General features: G+C 37.4%; 1 protein-coding gene across 1 annotated transcript; it reads left to right on the forward strand.

Moving 5' to 3' along the window:
• The first annotated feature begins 4,287 nt into the window (after positions 1-4,287).
• THUMPD1 (THUMP domain 1 NAT10 acetyltransferase adaptor) lies at positions 4,288-13,119 on the forward strand. Its single transcript, XM_037055792.1, has 4 exons — positions 4,288-4,591; positions 6,110-6,287; positions 7,235-7,483; positions 11,002-13,119. Exons 1-4 carry the CDS (start codon positions 4,361-4,363, stop codon positions 11,421-11,423), a joined length of 1,080 nt encoding a protein of 359 aa, XP_036911687.1. The 5' UTR covers positions 4,288-4,360; the 3' UTR covers positions 11,424-13,119.
• Positions 13,120-15,727: the final 2,608 nt, after the last annotated feature.

Raw genomic sequence — 15,727 nt, forward strand, 5'->3', positions numbered from 1 at the left:
TCCATACTACCGAAGCAATTTATAGATTAAATGCAATTCCTAAGAAAATACCAATTGTGCTTTTGCAGTACTAGAGTAAGTAATCCAAAAATTTGTATGGAACCACACAATGGATAGCCTCAGCAATCTTAAGGAAAAAGAACAAAGTCAGAGTATCATGCTACCTGATATCAAACTATACTACAAGTAATCAAAACAGCATGGTACTGGCATGAAAACAGACATATAGATTGATGGAACCAAATAGAGAGCACAGAAATAAACCCATGCCTATACAGACAAAGGAGACAAGAGCATACAGTGGGGAAAAGGCAGTGTATTCATTAAGTGGCGTTAGGGAAATTTGACAGATACACGCCAAAAAAAAATTGAACTAGACTGCCTTCTTACACCATATACAAAAATAAACTACATTCGCATCAGCAAAATAAAAAAGGAAACCAACCATATGGGAAAATATATTTACAAATGATACCTTGGACAAAAGAGTTTGATTCCCAAAATATATAAAGAACTCACACAACTCTACTCCAGGAAGACAAACAATCTCATTAAAAAATGGGTAAAGTACCTGGACAGACACTTCTGCAAGGAGGATGTACAGAGGGCCCAGAAACATATGAAAAAAAGCTCAGCAACACTAGGAAGGAAGAGAGAGAATGAAACATTGATCAGTTGCTCAATGATCAAACATTGATCAAACATTGATCAATTGATCATTGGCCACAAGAGGGGATCAAATCTGCAACCTTCTTGATGTATGGAATGAAGCTTCAGGCAACTGAGGGATGCAAATTAAAACTGCAATGAGATGCAAATTAAAACTGCAATGAGATACCACATCATACCATTATATACAAATCAACAAACAGTAAGTGCTGGTGAGGCTGTGGAGAAAAGGGAACCCTACTACACTGTCTGTGGGAATGCAGACTGGTGTAGCCACTGTGGAAAATAGTATGGAATTTCCTCAGAAAACTAAAAGTAGAACTGCCTTTTGACCTAGCAATTCCACTGCTGGTATTATACCCTAATAATCCTGAAAAACCAATTCAAAAGATCCTATGCATCCCAATGTTCATAGCACCACAATGTACAATAGCCAAGTGTTGGATGCAACCTAGGTGCCCATCAGTAACTAAGTGAATAAAAAAACTATGGTACACTTACACAATGAAATACTACACAGTAGAAAGAAAAAAGGAGCTCCTGCCCTTCACAACAGCATGGATGGATCTAGAGAGCATTATGCTAGGTGAAATAATCCACTCAGTGAAAGACATATACCATATGATCTCAACTATAAGTGGAACCTAATGAACCAAACAAACAAGCAAGCAAAATATAACCAGAGACATTGAAATAAAGAACAAACTGACAGTAACCAGAGAGGAGTGGGGAGAGGGATAATGGGGAAAAATAGGAAAAGGGTTGTCAAGGAACATGTATAAAAGACACATGAACAAATCAGTGAGGGTAGGATTGAGGGTGGGAGGTGGGGAGTGGTGGGGGGAAAACAGAGACAACTGTACTTGAACAACAATAAAAACCCCCAAAATAATTCATCGCAAAAAAAGAATAAACTCAAAATGGATGAAAGACAAATTTAAGACTTGAAACCATAAAACTCCTAGGAGAAAACATAGGCAGTAAAATCTCAGACATTTCTCTCAGCGATGTTTTTTCTGACATACTTTCTCAGGCAAGGGAAATAAAAGATAAATAAGACTATAGTAAACTAAAAAGGGTTTGCACAGCAAGGGAAACCACCAACAAAATAAAGTAGCAACCTACTGAATGGGAGAGCATATTCATTAATGATACCTTTGATAAGGGGTTAATATCCAACATTTATAAAGAACTTATACAACTCTACATCCCACTCCCCAATAAAAGAAAAAAAACCCTCAAGAAAATGGGCAGAGGCCCTGGCAAGGAGGCTCAGTTGCCTGAAGCTTCATTCCATACATCAAAAAGGTTGCAGATTTGATCCCCTCTTGTGGCACATGCAGAAGGCAACTGATCAATGTTTCATTCTCTCTTTCTCCCTCTCTAAAAATCAATAAAAATGTATTATTGGTAAGGATTTAAAAACAATGGGCAGAGCACCTCTTTGTTTTCCAAAGAGGACATACAGATGGCCAATAGACAGATGAAAAGATGTCATACATCACTAATCATCACAGAGATGAAAATTTAAACCACAATAATATATCACCTTACATCTGTCAGAATGGTTATCAACAATAAATCAAGAAACAGCAAATTCTGGCAAGGATATGGAGAAAAGAGACTTCATGCACTGTTGGTGGAAATGTAGATTGGTGCAGATACTATGAAAAACTGTGAAGGTTCCTCAAAAAATTATAAATGGAACTTCCCTTTGACCCAGCCATTCTACTTTTGGGAACATGTTCTAAGAATCCCAAAACACTAATTCAAAAGGATATGTTCATTACAGCGTTATTTACAATAGCCAAAATATGGAAGCAACCTAAGTGAACATCAGTAAATGAGTGATAAAAAAGCTGTGGTACATTTATATAATGGCATAATACTCAGCCATAAAATGATGAAATCTTACTTTTTGCAACAGCATGGATGAACCTAGAGTGTATTACTCTAAGTGAAATAAATAGGACAAAGATAAATACCTTATTATTTCACTTATATGTACTTAAAAAAACAAACAAAACAGAAACGCCTGACTCATATACACAGAGAGCAGATTGATGGTTGCCAGAGGGAAGGGAAGTTGAAGGGATGGGTTAAGGAGTACAAACTGATAGTTACAAAATAGTCACAGGAATGTAAAGTAAGGTATAGGGGATATAGCCAATAATGCAATAACTGTTTGGTGACAGGTGAGTGCTGTAAATATTGTGGGGATCAGTCCTTAAAGTATATAATTATCTAACAGTTACGATGTACACCTGAAACTAATGCCAAATAATATTGAATGTAAACCATAATTGTAAAATAAAAATTATAGTTGGGGCTCAAACTAAATATTTTTACTTTTATGTGTATGCTAACCTCTAGAATTCTGGTTCCAGAGGGCAGTACTGTTTTAACTGAAATTTAAACAGTAGAAGATAGATTCTTTCAGAGATTAATGCCATTTTCTAGCTTCCCTTATGTGGTTTAGTGGGATCAGGACTCTTCTTAATCTTTCCCTTTGCCATCATTTTTTTGTGTTAGTATAATTCAAAAACATTTTTGATCACTCAGTGTGGACTAGGCTCTATACTGGGCACTCAGGATGAAAGGAAAAGTAAAACGAATTTCAGCTAGCTCTTTCTATGCTTCCTGACACCACAGCAATGCTGGCATAAGGAGACTGTTCTTCACCATCTAAGACCTCCAGAATTCTGTGCTATCCACCTCCAGTGACGTTCTGAAAAGTAAAGGCTGTGCTCAATATACAGGTAGAAGGAAGAAATGAACGCGGACATACTTTTTGTTAAGACTGGTAGATCTGGGGTTGGAATCCAAACCAAAGAATGTGACTTCCTGTCCAAATCAAGTGAACTTGAAACAATAATTCACCAAAATGTTAATCACTTGTTATAACATCAGTGTCAAACAAAAGTGCATGAAGAATTTAATACGATATTTTTGGTATTAATATAAATATATTTTACAAGTTAAAATGTTCCCTTGGAGACAATGTAATGTTATGAAGTTTGACTGTTTCTTTGTATTGTTTCTCATTGTAATAATCAGGTTTCTCCTCAATGAGTTCCATGTACTTTGTGTCCTGTTTTTCTTTGTACTCTGGGGTCCTGCAACAGGAGTACTGAAGGAAGTGTATTGAATAAACACATTTCAATAAAAGCAAAAACTTCTAGGATGGTTTGGAAGGCTCCACTGACTTCTAAGAAACATTGACCTCTAAGAGGTATGGGAGTATGAAGTGTGTCTTGCTTTGCTAACAGTCTCAACCTCAGTATAGGGCAATTACTAGCACATAGGTGCTTAATAAATATTAATTTAGTAAATCAATAATTATGAGTAAGTGAAACGGTTCTTCGCAAGCACGGTCTAAATCCAACTAAGCATCAGCATCTAAGTTTACTGGCTGGTTCCTTCCGCAGACCACTTCTTCAGGGAAACCACTCCTTCCAGTGGTGAGAAGTGTCTGTTAATCCCCGCAAGGACGGGGTAGGGGCAGGCCTTGCGCTAACTGTCAAGAATGAGAAAGAGGGGCTTTAGGACCCGGCGAAGCCCGGAATAAAGCTTGGAGACCGGACTAGGGCAGACCTTCGCGCACCCGTGACGTTACCAGCCTGCGCCCGCTGGAGTCGGGGCGCCGATATCCGTGAAGCACGTTTCTTTCTCTGCTCAGCTGCCACGCACAATGGCGAGCCCCGACCAGCAGCACCCCCATTCTGGCGGTGGGAAGCGCAAGGGCAAGGCTCAGTACTTGCAGGCCAAGCGTTTTCGGCGCTGCGACGGCGGCGGATCCCGGCAGTTGGAACCCGGGCTGAAGGGCATTCTCATCACCTGCAACATGAAGGAGCGCAAGTGCATAGAGGAAGCCTACATTCTGCTCAACGAATACGGGGACGACTTGTATGGGCCAGAAAAGGTACCGGCCCTGGGGCCGGGAGGCCAGCCGGCAGGCTTTTGAAGGAGGAGGGAAGGCCACCGGCCTTTAGACCCAGGCGCGAGTTGTCGCTTGTGGGAGGAGGGTGTGGCCTCGCTTACGTGCCCACCCCTGCGCGCCACGGCCCCGCCCTCGCGTCGTCAGGTGGCACACCCACGCCTAGGCTTGGGCTGAGAATGCTTACACCTTGCACTTCTTTTTCCGATTGTTAATCGTGGTGTTTTCTATTTATAGGTTACTTCGTGCGGTCCAGGCATTTTGTTTCTGAAGCTTTTTCAGAAACGTTTACTTACTACAGCAGACTTCGGAGTAAGATTCAGGAGGACACGAGGGTAGAGTAGATTAAGTAGATGGTCTAGTTTCACAAGAAGTAAACATCATTGGTCCTCACCTTTTTTTGCCGTATTGTACCAGTATCTGAACGCGGTGGCCGTAATAATGTGTTTGTCTTAAGAAGTATCTCCGAAATAGTAAAAATACATTTTTAAAGTAAAAATTTTTGTACCACGTCAAGTCACATGGCCCCATCGCAGTCTGCAAATCTTTGTGTTCTTGGTTTGGGATCTGGACCAGCACGTGTATGACACCCCAAGAAGGAGGGTTAGTGCAGAAGAAATTGGAATTTACTTACTACCGTTTACTGGCTCTGTGGTTGGGACACGTTATTTGCTTTTGCTAAGCTAGATAAAAAAAAAGAAAATAATGATAGTACTTTTTTTCTTTAAGATTGTATTTTTTATAGAGAAGTTTAAGGAAGGAGAAAGAGAGTGATGGAAACGTCAACGTGTGGTTGCTTGTCATTTCCCCCCTACTGGAGGCCTAGCCCACACCCAGGCATGTGCCCTGCCTGGGAATCTAACTGGTGACTTTTGGCTCCCAGGCCAGCCCTCAGTCCACAGAGCCACATCAGCCAGGGCAGGACAGTACTTTCTAAGGTTAACTAGAAAGTTGCTTATATACATGAAATACATCCTCGTGTATAATAAAGCCTCCAAAAATGTGTACAGTTTCTAGTGCTTGGGGTGGGAGATGAGATGGGGTGGAGAACTGGGCAGCAAGTGCTTGTCCTGTCTACAGTGGTATTTTTGAAGAAGTTCTTGAACTAGTTCTGTTCCCTGTTCCTCAGTGGAACAGGAGTAAGGATTTTTAATTCAATAATTATTGGTCTAATCTGTTCAAAATGGGAATGTCATTAAGCACAAAGGTATGTAGTGATGGGACTGAGGTCCACTCTGGAATGATTTATCTGGTGAACACATTTCTCTCTGTCCCAGACTGTCAGAGTGCCTTTGAAAACATTTTGAAATTATACACTCCACACACTCTGAGAGAACACCCTCCTTCATCCTCATTTTGGAGGGAGTGAAGTCTCAGTGTCTTAATAAAAAGTTTGTTGTCAATATTGAGCTATTTTCCACTGGGGGTTTCACATTAGTAGTTAATTGTAGCTTTTCATATGAGCTGTTACGGTGTTTTTGTTCATTAGTTTTATGTAAACAGTTTATAGACAAGGATCAGCAGCCCTCTGGAAGTGAACGCAGAGATCATGATGATATGGAGGCTGCCTTGAAGAAAGAAGTTGGTGACATTAAGGCATCTACAGAGATGAGGCTAAGAAGATTCCAGTCAGTGGAGAGTGGAGCCAATAATGTAGTCTTCATCAGGACACTTGGGATAGGTGTGTCTGACTAATACACTTTAACATTATTGATCCTGTAATATCTGGACATCTCCCTATCACAAAGAACACTACCTAACAAAATGGCTTCATGGTTATGGTTCAGTTAATTATTTGATTGCATCCTCTCTACACTGTCTTATCAGTAGGCATACAGAGAGGTAGAATGGGGTGATAGCAAGGATTTATGAGTGAAAACTTGGTTTTGCTACTTTGTTTATATACAACTTCAGGTAAGACAACTTCTGTCTAAAAGGAGAAGCTGCTGGTCAGCTCCAGCCAGTTTGGAATAGCTTCAGACTTTAGGGAATGTCCTGCTAGGGCTGAATCTTCTGATTTCACAAAAGAAGTTGGAAATCTGGAGAAGTTTCTAGATTTAAATGCAGTTAACTAATTTAAAAGTATTGGAAGCACTGAGCAGCCCCCAAAACTGCATGTTATCAGGATGTGGCATAAAGACTACACAATGACCTTGTGTACTCCATGATTTGGGGTTCGTCCAAAGACTGAAATCTAGATTTCTGTACAGACTTAAATAAGTAACTTGCAGATTCTTTTTTGTTTTTATTAAAAAATACATACTTTTGTTAGTCGCCGTTTTTAAAGGAAAACAACAGTATGGTTTTGTCATTGGCTAAATTGGACATCACAAAAATGTGACTCCACTGTCTTCATGAACAGTTGTTTTTTTAGTGAAAGGAGTAATAAGCTGAAGAGTTAAAATATTAGATAGAGTATTAATATATATTAGGCACTGAGAAATATTAATTGGAAAATATGGTTGGTTAGACTTATTTAAATTTTATTATGATAATTTCTTCTACTCTATTATCAACTTAGGACACTGCCAATGAAAATTCATTTTAGAGAGTTTGGAGAGTCTTTAAAATGTCTGAGAATTTATAGTCTCAACTTGTTTGTCCTGTTTCTTTTTTTTTTTTTTTTAGAACCTGAGAAATTAGTGCATCATATTCTCCAGGATATGTACACAACCAAGAAGAAGAAGACTCGGGCTATTCTGCGAATGTTACCCATCTCAGGCACATGTAAGGCTTTCTTAGAAGATATGAAAAAATATGCAGAAACTTTTTTGGAACCCTGGTTTAAAGCTCCAAATAAAGGGACATTTCAGATTGTATACAAAGCTCGAAATAACAGTCATGTGAATAGAGAAGAAGTTATCAAAGAATTGGCAGGTATGTTTCTCTTAATAATTTTGCGTTGGTATCAGTAATAAATACTTGTTCTTCTTTTTAAGAATTTTTTTAAGCCCTGGCTGGTGTAGCTCAGTGGATTGAGCGCAGGCCTGCAAACCACACGATCGCGGTTCAATTCCCCGTCAGGGCACATGCCTGGGTTGCAGACCAGTTCCCAGTGGGGGACTCACGAGAGGCAACCATACATTGATGTTTCTCTCCTTCTCTCCTTCCCTCCCCCTCTAAAGAGAAATAAATAAAAATCTACAAAATATATTTTTTAAAAAAGAATTTTTTAAAAGAAACTTCCACACTTTTCCAAAGAGATTACACCAGTCTGCATTCCTACCAAGAGTGCACTAGGGTTACTTTTTGTCCATGTTCTCACCAGCACTTGTTGTTAGTTAGTTAATTAATTAATTAATTAAAGATTTCATTTATTTATTTTTAGAGGGGTGGGAGGGGGAAAAGAGAGAGAGAAACATCAATGTATAGTTGCCTCTTACATGTCCCCTACTGGGGACGTGGCCCACAACCCAGGCATGTACCCTGATTGGGAATCAAACTGTTGACCATTTGGTTCACAGGCTGGCTAATCATTCCACAGAGCCACACTAGCCAGGTGTTTGTTCATTTATTGATGATAGGCATTCTGACAGGTGTGAGGTGGTATCTCATTGTGGCTGTGACTTTGCATTTCTCTGATGGTTAGTGACATTGAGCATCTTTTCATGTGGCTGTTGGCCATCTGTATGTCCTCTTTGAAGAAATGTCTATTCAGGTCCTCTGTTCACTTTTTAATTGGAATGTTCCTTTTTTTGGTGTTTAGTTGTCTTGAGTTCCTCATAAATTTTGGATGCTAACTCTTTATCATATGTGTCATTGGCAAATGTTTTGCCATTCAGTAAGTTGCCTCTTAATTTTGTTGATGGCTTCTTTTACTGTACAAAAGTCTTTTTAGTTTACTGCAGTCCTATTTGTATATTTTTTCTTTTGTTTCCCTTGCCTGAGAAGATATACCAGAAAAAATGGTGCTAAGGGAAATGTCCAAGATTTTACTGCCTATGTTTTCTTCTAGTAGTTTTGTGGTTTCAAATCTTAAATTTAAGTCTTTAACCCATTTTGACTTTATTCTTGTATATGGTGTAAGAAGGTGGTCTGGTTTAACTTTTTTGTATGTGTCTTGTTCAGTTTTCGCAGCACCATCTATTGAATAGACTGTCTTTGTTCGATTATATGTTCTTGCTTTCTTTATCATAGGCTAATTTGATCTTATAGGTGTGGGTTCATTTGTGGACTCTCTGTTTGGTTCCATTGATCTATATGTCTGTTTTTATGCTAGCACCATGTTTTGATTACTTTGGCCTTGTACTAATAGTGTAGTTTGATATCAGGTAGTGTGATACCTCCCACTTTGTCCTTATTTTTCAATATTTATGTTGCTATTTGGGGACTTTTGTATTTCCATTCAAATTTTTGGATCATTTGTTCTGGTTCTGTGAAATACGTCATTGGTATTTTGATAGGAATTGTGTTGACTTTACAGATTGCTTTAGGTAGTATGGACATTTTAATGATACTAATTTTTTCTATCCACAAGCATGGTGTGTGTTTCATTTATTAGTCTCTTCTTTGATTTCTTTCTTCAATTCTTATAATTTTTCTGAGTACATATCTTTTACCTCCTTGGTTTAATTTATTCCTGTGTGTTGTTTTTAATGCAATTGTAAAAGGTAGTGTTTTCTTAGTGTCCCTTTCTGGATAGTTCTTTATTGGTATATAAAAATACAACTGATTTCTGGATGTTTATTTAGTATCCAGCTACTTTACTGAATTTATTTATCAGTTCTAATAGTTTTTTTGGTGGAATCTTGAGGGTTCTCTATATATAGTATCTGCATTTAAGAACAGTTTTAATTCTTCCTTCCCAATTTGGATGCCTTTTGTTTCTTCTTATCTGATTGCTGAAGGTAGGACTTCTAATACTATGTTGAATAAGAGTGGAAAAAGCTGACATCCTATCTTGTTCCTGATCTTAAAGGAAACACTTAGTTTTTCTCCACTGAGTGTGATGTTGGTTGTGGGTTTTTTGTATATGGCCTTTATTATGTTGTGGTATGTTCCCTCTATTCCCACTTTGCTGAGAATTTTTACTATAAATGGGTGCTGGATTTTGTCATGTGCTTTTTCTGCATTTACTGATATAAAGAATTCCTCATGACCCAGCAATTCCACTTCTGGGAATATATCCAGAGAAACCTAAAACATTAATTCAAAAGAATACATGTATCACCATGTTCATAGTAGCATTTTTACATAGCTCAGATATGGAGGTAACCCAAATGCCCATCAGTAGACAAGTATATAAACTAGCTGTGGTGTTTATATACCAGTGGAGTACTGGCCATAAAAAGGAATGAAATGTTACCTTTTGTGACAGACAGCATGGATGGATCTAGGGCGCATTATGGTAGGTGAAGTAAGTCAGACAAGAGAAAGACAATTTAACTTATATGTGTAATCTAAAGAACAAAACAAAATCTAAACAGACTCATAGGTACAGAGAACATATTGATGGTTTCGATAGAGGGGAGGGGATTTCGAGAACTGGGTAAAAAGGTAAAGGCATTAAGAAGTACAAATTGGTAGTGAACAGTCACAGGGATGTAAAGTACCACACAAGGAATGTAGTCAATAATACTGTAATAACTGAATGGAATCAGGTGAATACTTGAAATATTAGAGGGGACCACTCTGTAAAGTAAGTGATTATCTAACTACTATGCTGTACACCTAAAACTAATAAGGAATAATATTGCATGTAAACTGTAATTGAAAAATGAAATAGAATTTTTCTTTTTACTTTATTTTTAAGTATAATTGTGTTTTTTTCATTGTGATAGAGTGATTTGTTTTTTAATTTAATTTATTGGGGTGACATTGGTTAATAAAATTATATTGATTTCAGGTGTACAGTTCTGTAATACATCATCTGAATATTGTATTGTGTGTACACCACCTCAAGTCAAGTCTCCCTCCATCACCATTTATCCCTCCCTTTACCTTCTTCTGTCTCTACCCCCCCTTTCTCTCTGCACTGTACTAAAATAAAATTTTTTAAAATTTGTTTTTTAAAGGTGTAAGTCATACATTTTTGAGTTAGAGCAAATATATTTGAGTTTTTAAAATATTGTCCAACCTAACTGGTTTTAGTATGTTGGATATGAGAGTAGTTAGATACTACTAACTACTTTTTTTGGCAGTTAGATATTGTTTTCCAAATCAAGATTAAATTTTTGTTTGAAAGAAAGTACTGCTATTAAATGTCTTAGGATTTCATTTTATTTATTTTTTGAGAGAGTTCAGGGTGTTTGACTGAGGTCTGTTTAGAAGAATAGACTTGTATTTGTTTTGGTTTAACAAGTCCCAGACCAAAAGAGATGAAAGATTGTTTTGTATCCACCAAGCTTCAAGATATCCTTCTCAGCCTAGGTGTTTTCCTGTTCTTTTTGTTACAGGAATAGTCGGAAGTCTCAATTCAGAAAACAAAGTGGATCTTACCAATCCACAGTACACAGTGGTAGTAGAAATCATTAAAGCTGTCTGTTGCCTGAGTGTTGTGAAAGATTACCTGTTGTTTAGAAAGTACAATCTCCAGGAGGTGGTGAAGAGTACTAAAGACCGGCCGCAACTTAACTCCAAGCAGACTGTGCAAACAGGAAATGGAAAAGAAGCTAAATTGGAAACTGGTGGCAGATCAAATCAAAATGACCCAGCAGAAGAAAAAAATAACCAGAAGATGGTACCAAACAGTAATGAGGAACTGGGGCAGACAAAGCCAGTATCTGAGGTATCAGTGGCAAATGAGGGAGGAGCTAAACCTGAACTTGCAAGTCAAGTCACAGAAGCATCTGAGTCAAGTGAAAATGACCTCTCATAGGGAAAAAAAATTGGTGTTGAAGATGAGTTTTTCAACTGAGATTCTGTGAACTGTTGGTGAGGTTCCTTATAAAATTGTTACTGAAAATTTTGGTTTTGAACTTCTAGTGCTACATAACACTGTGTTCACAGTGCTGAACAGTGACCGAGCAGCCCTATTGACAGTTTTCTTAAGTTGTTTCAGCCCTGTCTGGCAGTGTACACTTAGCCCATGTGCATTTGGGTGAGCCATGGGAAGCTGGATAAGTGGGGAACACTCATACATAGGGGAGTGTAGTAGGAGGATGACATTGGCCTCTCCCTCATGATTACCTCCCCTCCCCTGCACTGCCAGCTCACTAATGGGAATAAACCAGCTCTGTAAAATACAAACTTTGAGGAAATTTTCATTGTAAGGAAGGAATTTTTGTGTGTCGCAACTCAGTTGTCTCCTGTCATTTTGCTGTAAACTTTGGAAAAATGTGGGTCAGGTAGGCTAGAAGTGAATTGTTTTGTGACATTTTTATATTTTTTGTGGTTTCTTATTTAGCTGTTATGCCCTTTGTTATATTTTATTAACATTTGTTGCAAACAAATCTGATGGTCCTGTGCTACAGTTTTTGAAGGCAGGTGTGGCATAGAGGAGGACCATGCTAGGCATAGAATACACACATTTCTGATATGGGTAGTGATAAAGAATTACAGTCTTCTGAGTTACTTGAGGATATTGCTACAACAAGGGACAGAGAGAGATTCTTACTTTACAATGAAAGCTACTTCTCAATGGTTATATGGATTTATAATCCAAGCTATCCTATTCTATTGTATATTGTCTGTGGAATGCAACTTGTAAACGTAGCATTTGGTCCAGCAGTTGTATCTAAAACTCATAGCCATTCAATAAGTAAAGATGTTGATTACTTTAAATGCTTCCTGGAATATCAAAACAGTAAAGTTTTGTTAAATTACATTTGGTAAAAAGTTTCAGAGAGCAAAATATTTAGTAGCAGAACTTACTCCACAAAATAAAATTTCTCATAGTTGGGAAGAATCTGACAATACCAACATTGAATGCTAGGGCAAGAAGTTAAAAAATTGAGAATATTTTACTCGAATTTAAGAAATTGACTATGTCATATGATGCTAAAAAGTTTTCTTTTTTGTCATTAACTGCAAAGAAGCAGCTTCTCTATCTGGGTTGAGAGTCAACAGATTTCATGAATATTTATTGCTTTATTTATTTTTTAACTTTTCAATTACAGTTGATATTCAATATTATGTTAGTTTTAGGCATACAGCATAGTGGTTAGACATTTATATAGCATGAATATTTGAAATGGTGTAGTATTTGCAAGATTTGTAGATGATGATGACATTCAAGAAAATTTTTCAGCTACTAGGAACTTCTAAAACAAAGACCAGTATACATTTAATGGGTCTTTATATCTGAAAACTAAAGGTCTGTCATCTGTACTCTTAGTGGACCATCAGTGGTTGGCTTCAGGACAATTTTCGCTTCATTTTAAAAGATAATCCTAATGTTGATGTTATAGCACACTGCTTTCTTCACAGAGAGGTGCTGATATAAAAAAACTGGATGAAATGAAAGTGTTGGATAATGCTATAAAAATGGTTAGCTCTGTTACAGACCCATTTATTCAATATATTTTTTTTTAAAATCCAAAAAATAAAACGTGAACAAACAACATATAATTCTTTTACATACAGACCCCAGTGGCTTATTAGAGGGGGATGCTTGAGTTGAAAGGTGAATTACCAGAGTACTTACAAGAAAATACTGGGCCAGATTTTGCTGAATGCTATGAAGATGAAGAATGTCTGTAAATACTAGTCTACTTAGCAGACATTTCTCATTACATGAATAAATGAACAAGTTTCTGCAGGGTCCTGGAGAAAATGTTTTTTTCTTAGAAGTGACAGGATTCCTAGATTAAAAAGAAATGAAGTCTGGAACAATCACCTTGCCAAAAGAACTCTTGAAATGTTTTCATAGCCTGAGAATGAAGAAAGTAACAAGTCTCAAGTCATTAAAACTCTTCTTGAAGAATTGCAATACCAAATTAAATAGCATTTTCCTTCTTTTCTTACCACTTGTGTATGACTGGGTGATGCTGTAGGGGAGCACAGTCACCTGGGTGATTTGATGTTTTGCTAAAGTACACTACATGAGACGTGATGCATGAGTGGGCACATTGTCATGATGAAGCTGTGAATCACCAGTTGCCCATAGCTGTGGTTTTCTGATATATCTGAATAGTTTCTGTGGAAGAACATTCAAGCTTAATGCAAAATTTGATGCAGATTCGTTGCTCTATTTGCTTGATCATTTTGAATGTGATAGCCACACAGAACACATGCTCACTCAGTGGTATCTACTGTCCCCCTGACTAGTACAGCGAAGTTGTCATTGTTCAGCATGTGCATTCCATTTCACTGTCCTTGGCTGTTAGGTTACAGCGATGTCATGCAAACCATACTCATAATAATGGCTGTACTTTTTCTGTACAGACCTTGTACTTAGAATGTTAACTCTGAATAGGTTAAAGTCATCTTGGAAGGGCAATAAGAGCATTCTAAGAACCATTTTGGGAAACACAGAAGGATTTGGGGGAACACATAGGATTTAGATGCCTTACAAACTTGCTCCAAGTTGAAGATTACTTTTATTTCAATAGCACAAAACTCTGGGTCTCTGGAAGTAAAATGGATTTAATACACATATAACAGCTCTGCAGAACTGGGTTCCTTTAACTGTGAGAAAGCTGCTACTTTGGTGTAGTAGTTTGTTTTAACCCCTTTTTATATTCATTTGTATTCCATAAAACCTGAGTGTGACAAGAGCTGTGCTTCCCCAGCTGTCAAATGCTGTATTCTGTTGGAATCTGAAGTTATTCAGTGAAAGATTTGTTTTCCCGTAAACCAGCTGTTTATTTTCACTGACATTTGAGCATGTTATTTTATAAATGATGAGTTTCCTGGTTAGACTTGAATGCTTTTGTTTTTCTTTTAAAAAATCTTGTGTGAAATAAGCCAGGTGGTGAAAGACAAATACCATATGATATCACCGTTAACAGGATTCTAAACAACAAAACAAACAAGCAAGCAAAATATGACCAAAGACACTTAAATACAGAATCGGCTGACAGGGACCAGAGGGGAGAGGGGAGAGAATCACAGGGGAAAAGGGGAAGGACTCACATGAACAAGTATAAAGGACACATGGACAATAACTAAGGCGGGGGAGGAAATGGGAGGGAGGTGGGGAGCACTGGGGGTGGGGCAGGGCTGGGAATATAAGACAGAAAACTGTACTAGAGCAAGAATTAAATAAAAAAAAATAAATAATAAAAATCTTGTCAGTTTTAAAAAGTCCACATCAGTGTTTTGGTTCAGTAAACGTACTTGTTTTGCTCTATGGAGGGAAGAGTGTTTAACTTGCTACTTTAAAACATGTCTCTAAGGTTAAACATGATTTCTAAATGTTATTTTTACTTGTATTGTTTTTTGGTATGGCAAAATATTGAGTTTATTTTTAATAGTTCCTGATATTTTTAGAAAAAATCAAGCATTCTGTAAAGATTGGTGTCCTGTACATTTTCTTTCTTTCTCTTAGTAAATCTCTTTTATTATAATAAGTAGATATATCATAAAAGATGTTTCTATGCCTAGTTATGTATCAATAAAAGTCATTATATTGTACTAAAAAGTAATGATACAAAATTTATTAATTGCTCTTTTTAAAAAATTGCTCTTGAATAATTACTTTTAATTCATCCAAGTTTCAGATATTTTATAGTGAATATGCTTCAAAATGAGTTACAGTAATGTAGTACTTAATTAAATTTACTTGCTGGCTTTTGAATTGTATATGTTTCTCATTTAATCATTAATATTTTAATCCATCTTAAGGAATTAGTTATAATAGCCCTGGTTGGTGTGGCTCAGTGGATTGAGTGCCAGCCTATGAACCAAAAGAGTTGCCAGTTCAATTTTCAGTCACGGCACATGCCTGGGTTGCAGGCCAGGTCCCCAATAAGTGGGTAAATGAGAGGCAACCATACATTGATATTTCTCTCTTTCTCCCCACTCCCTTCCCTCTGTCTAAAATTTAAAAAAATAAAATGTTTTAGGGACTTCCGCCAAGATGGAGGCATAGGTGGAAACATTGTGCCTTCTCCCACAACCAAGTTTGACTACAACAAAGGTTTAGTAAACAAAGACACAGCCAAAGAACAGAAAATTGAACTATACAGAAGTCCGGCAACAACGAACCCTTCAACCAGGACCGGTAAGAGGGGCGGAGCC

This window comes from Sturnira hondurensis, unplaced genomic scaffold, assembly GCF_014824575.4.
Source record: "Sturnira hondurensis isolate 20B ecotype Veracruz unplaced genomic scaffold, ASM1482457v3 Scaffold0008729, whole genome shotgun sequence".
NCBI classification, from domain to species: Eukaryota; Metazoa; Chordata; class Mammalia; order Chiroptera; family Phyllostomidae; genus Sturnira; species Sturnira hondurensis.

Bases quoted from the DNA above. Each gene is read 5' to 3' on its own strand.
- THUMPD1 (XM_037055792.1), top strand. From the start codon at position 4,361: ATGGCGAGCCCCGACCAGCAGCACCCCCATTCTGGCGGTGGGAAGCGC. The intron at 6,288-7,234 runs GTGTGTCTGACT...TTTTTTTTTTAG, and splicing joins CATCAGGACACTTGGGATAG to AACCTGAGAAATTAGTGCAT. The intron at 7,484-11,001 runs GTATGTTTCTCT...TTTTTGTTACAG, and splicing joins AGTTATCAAAGAATTGGCAG to GAATAGTCGGAAGTCTCAAT.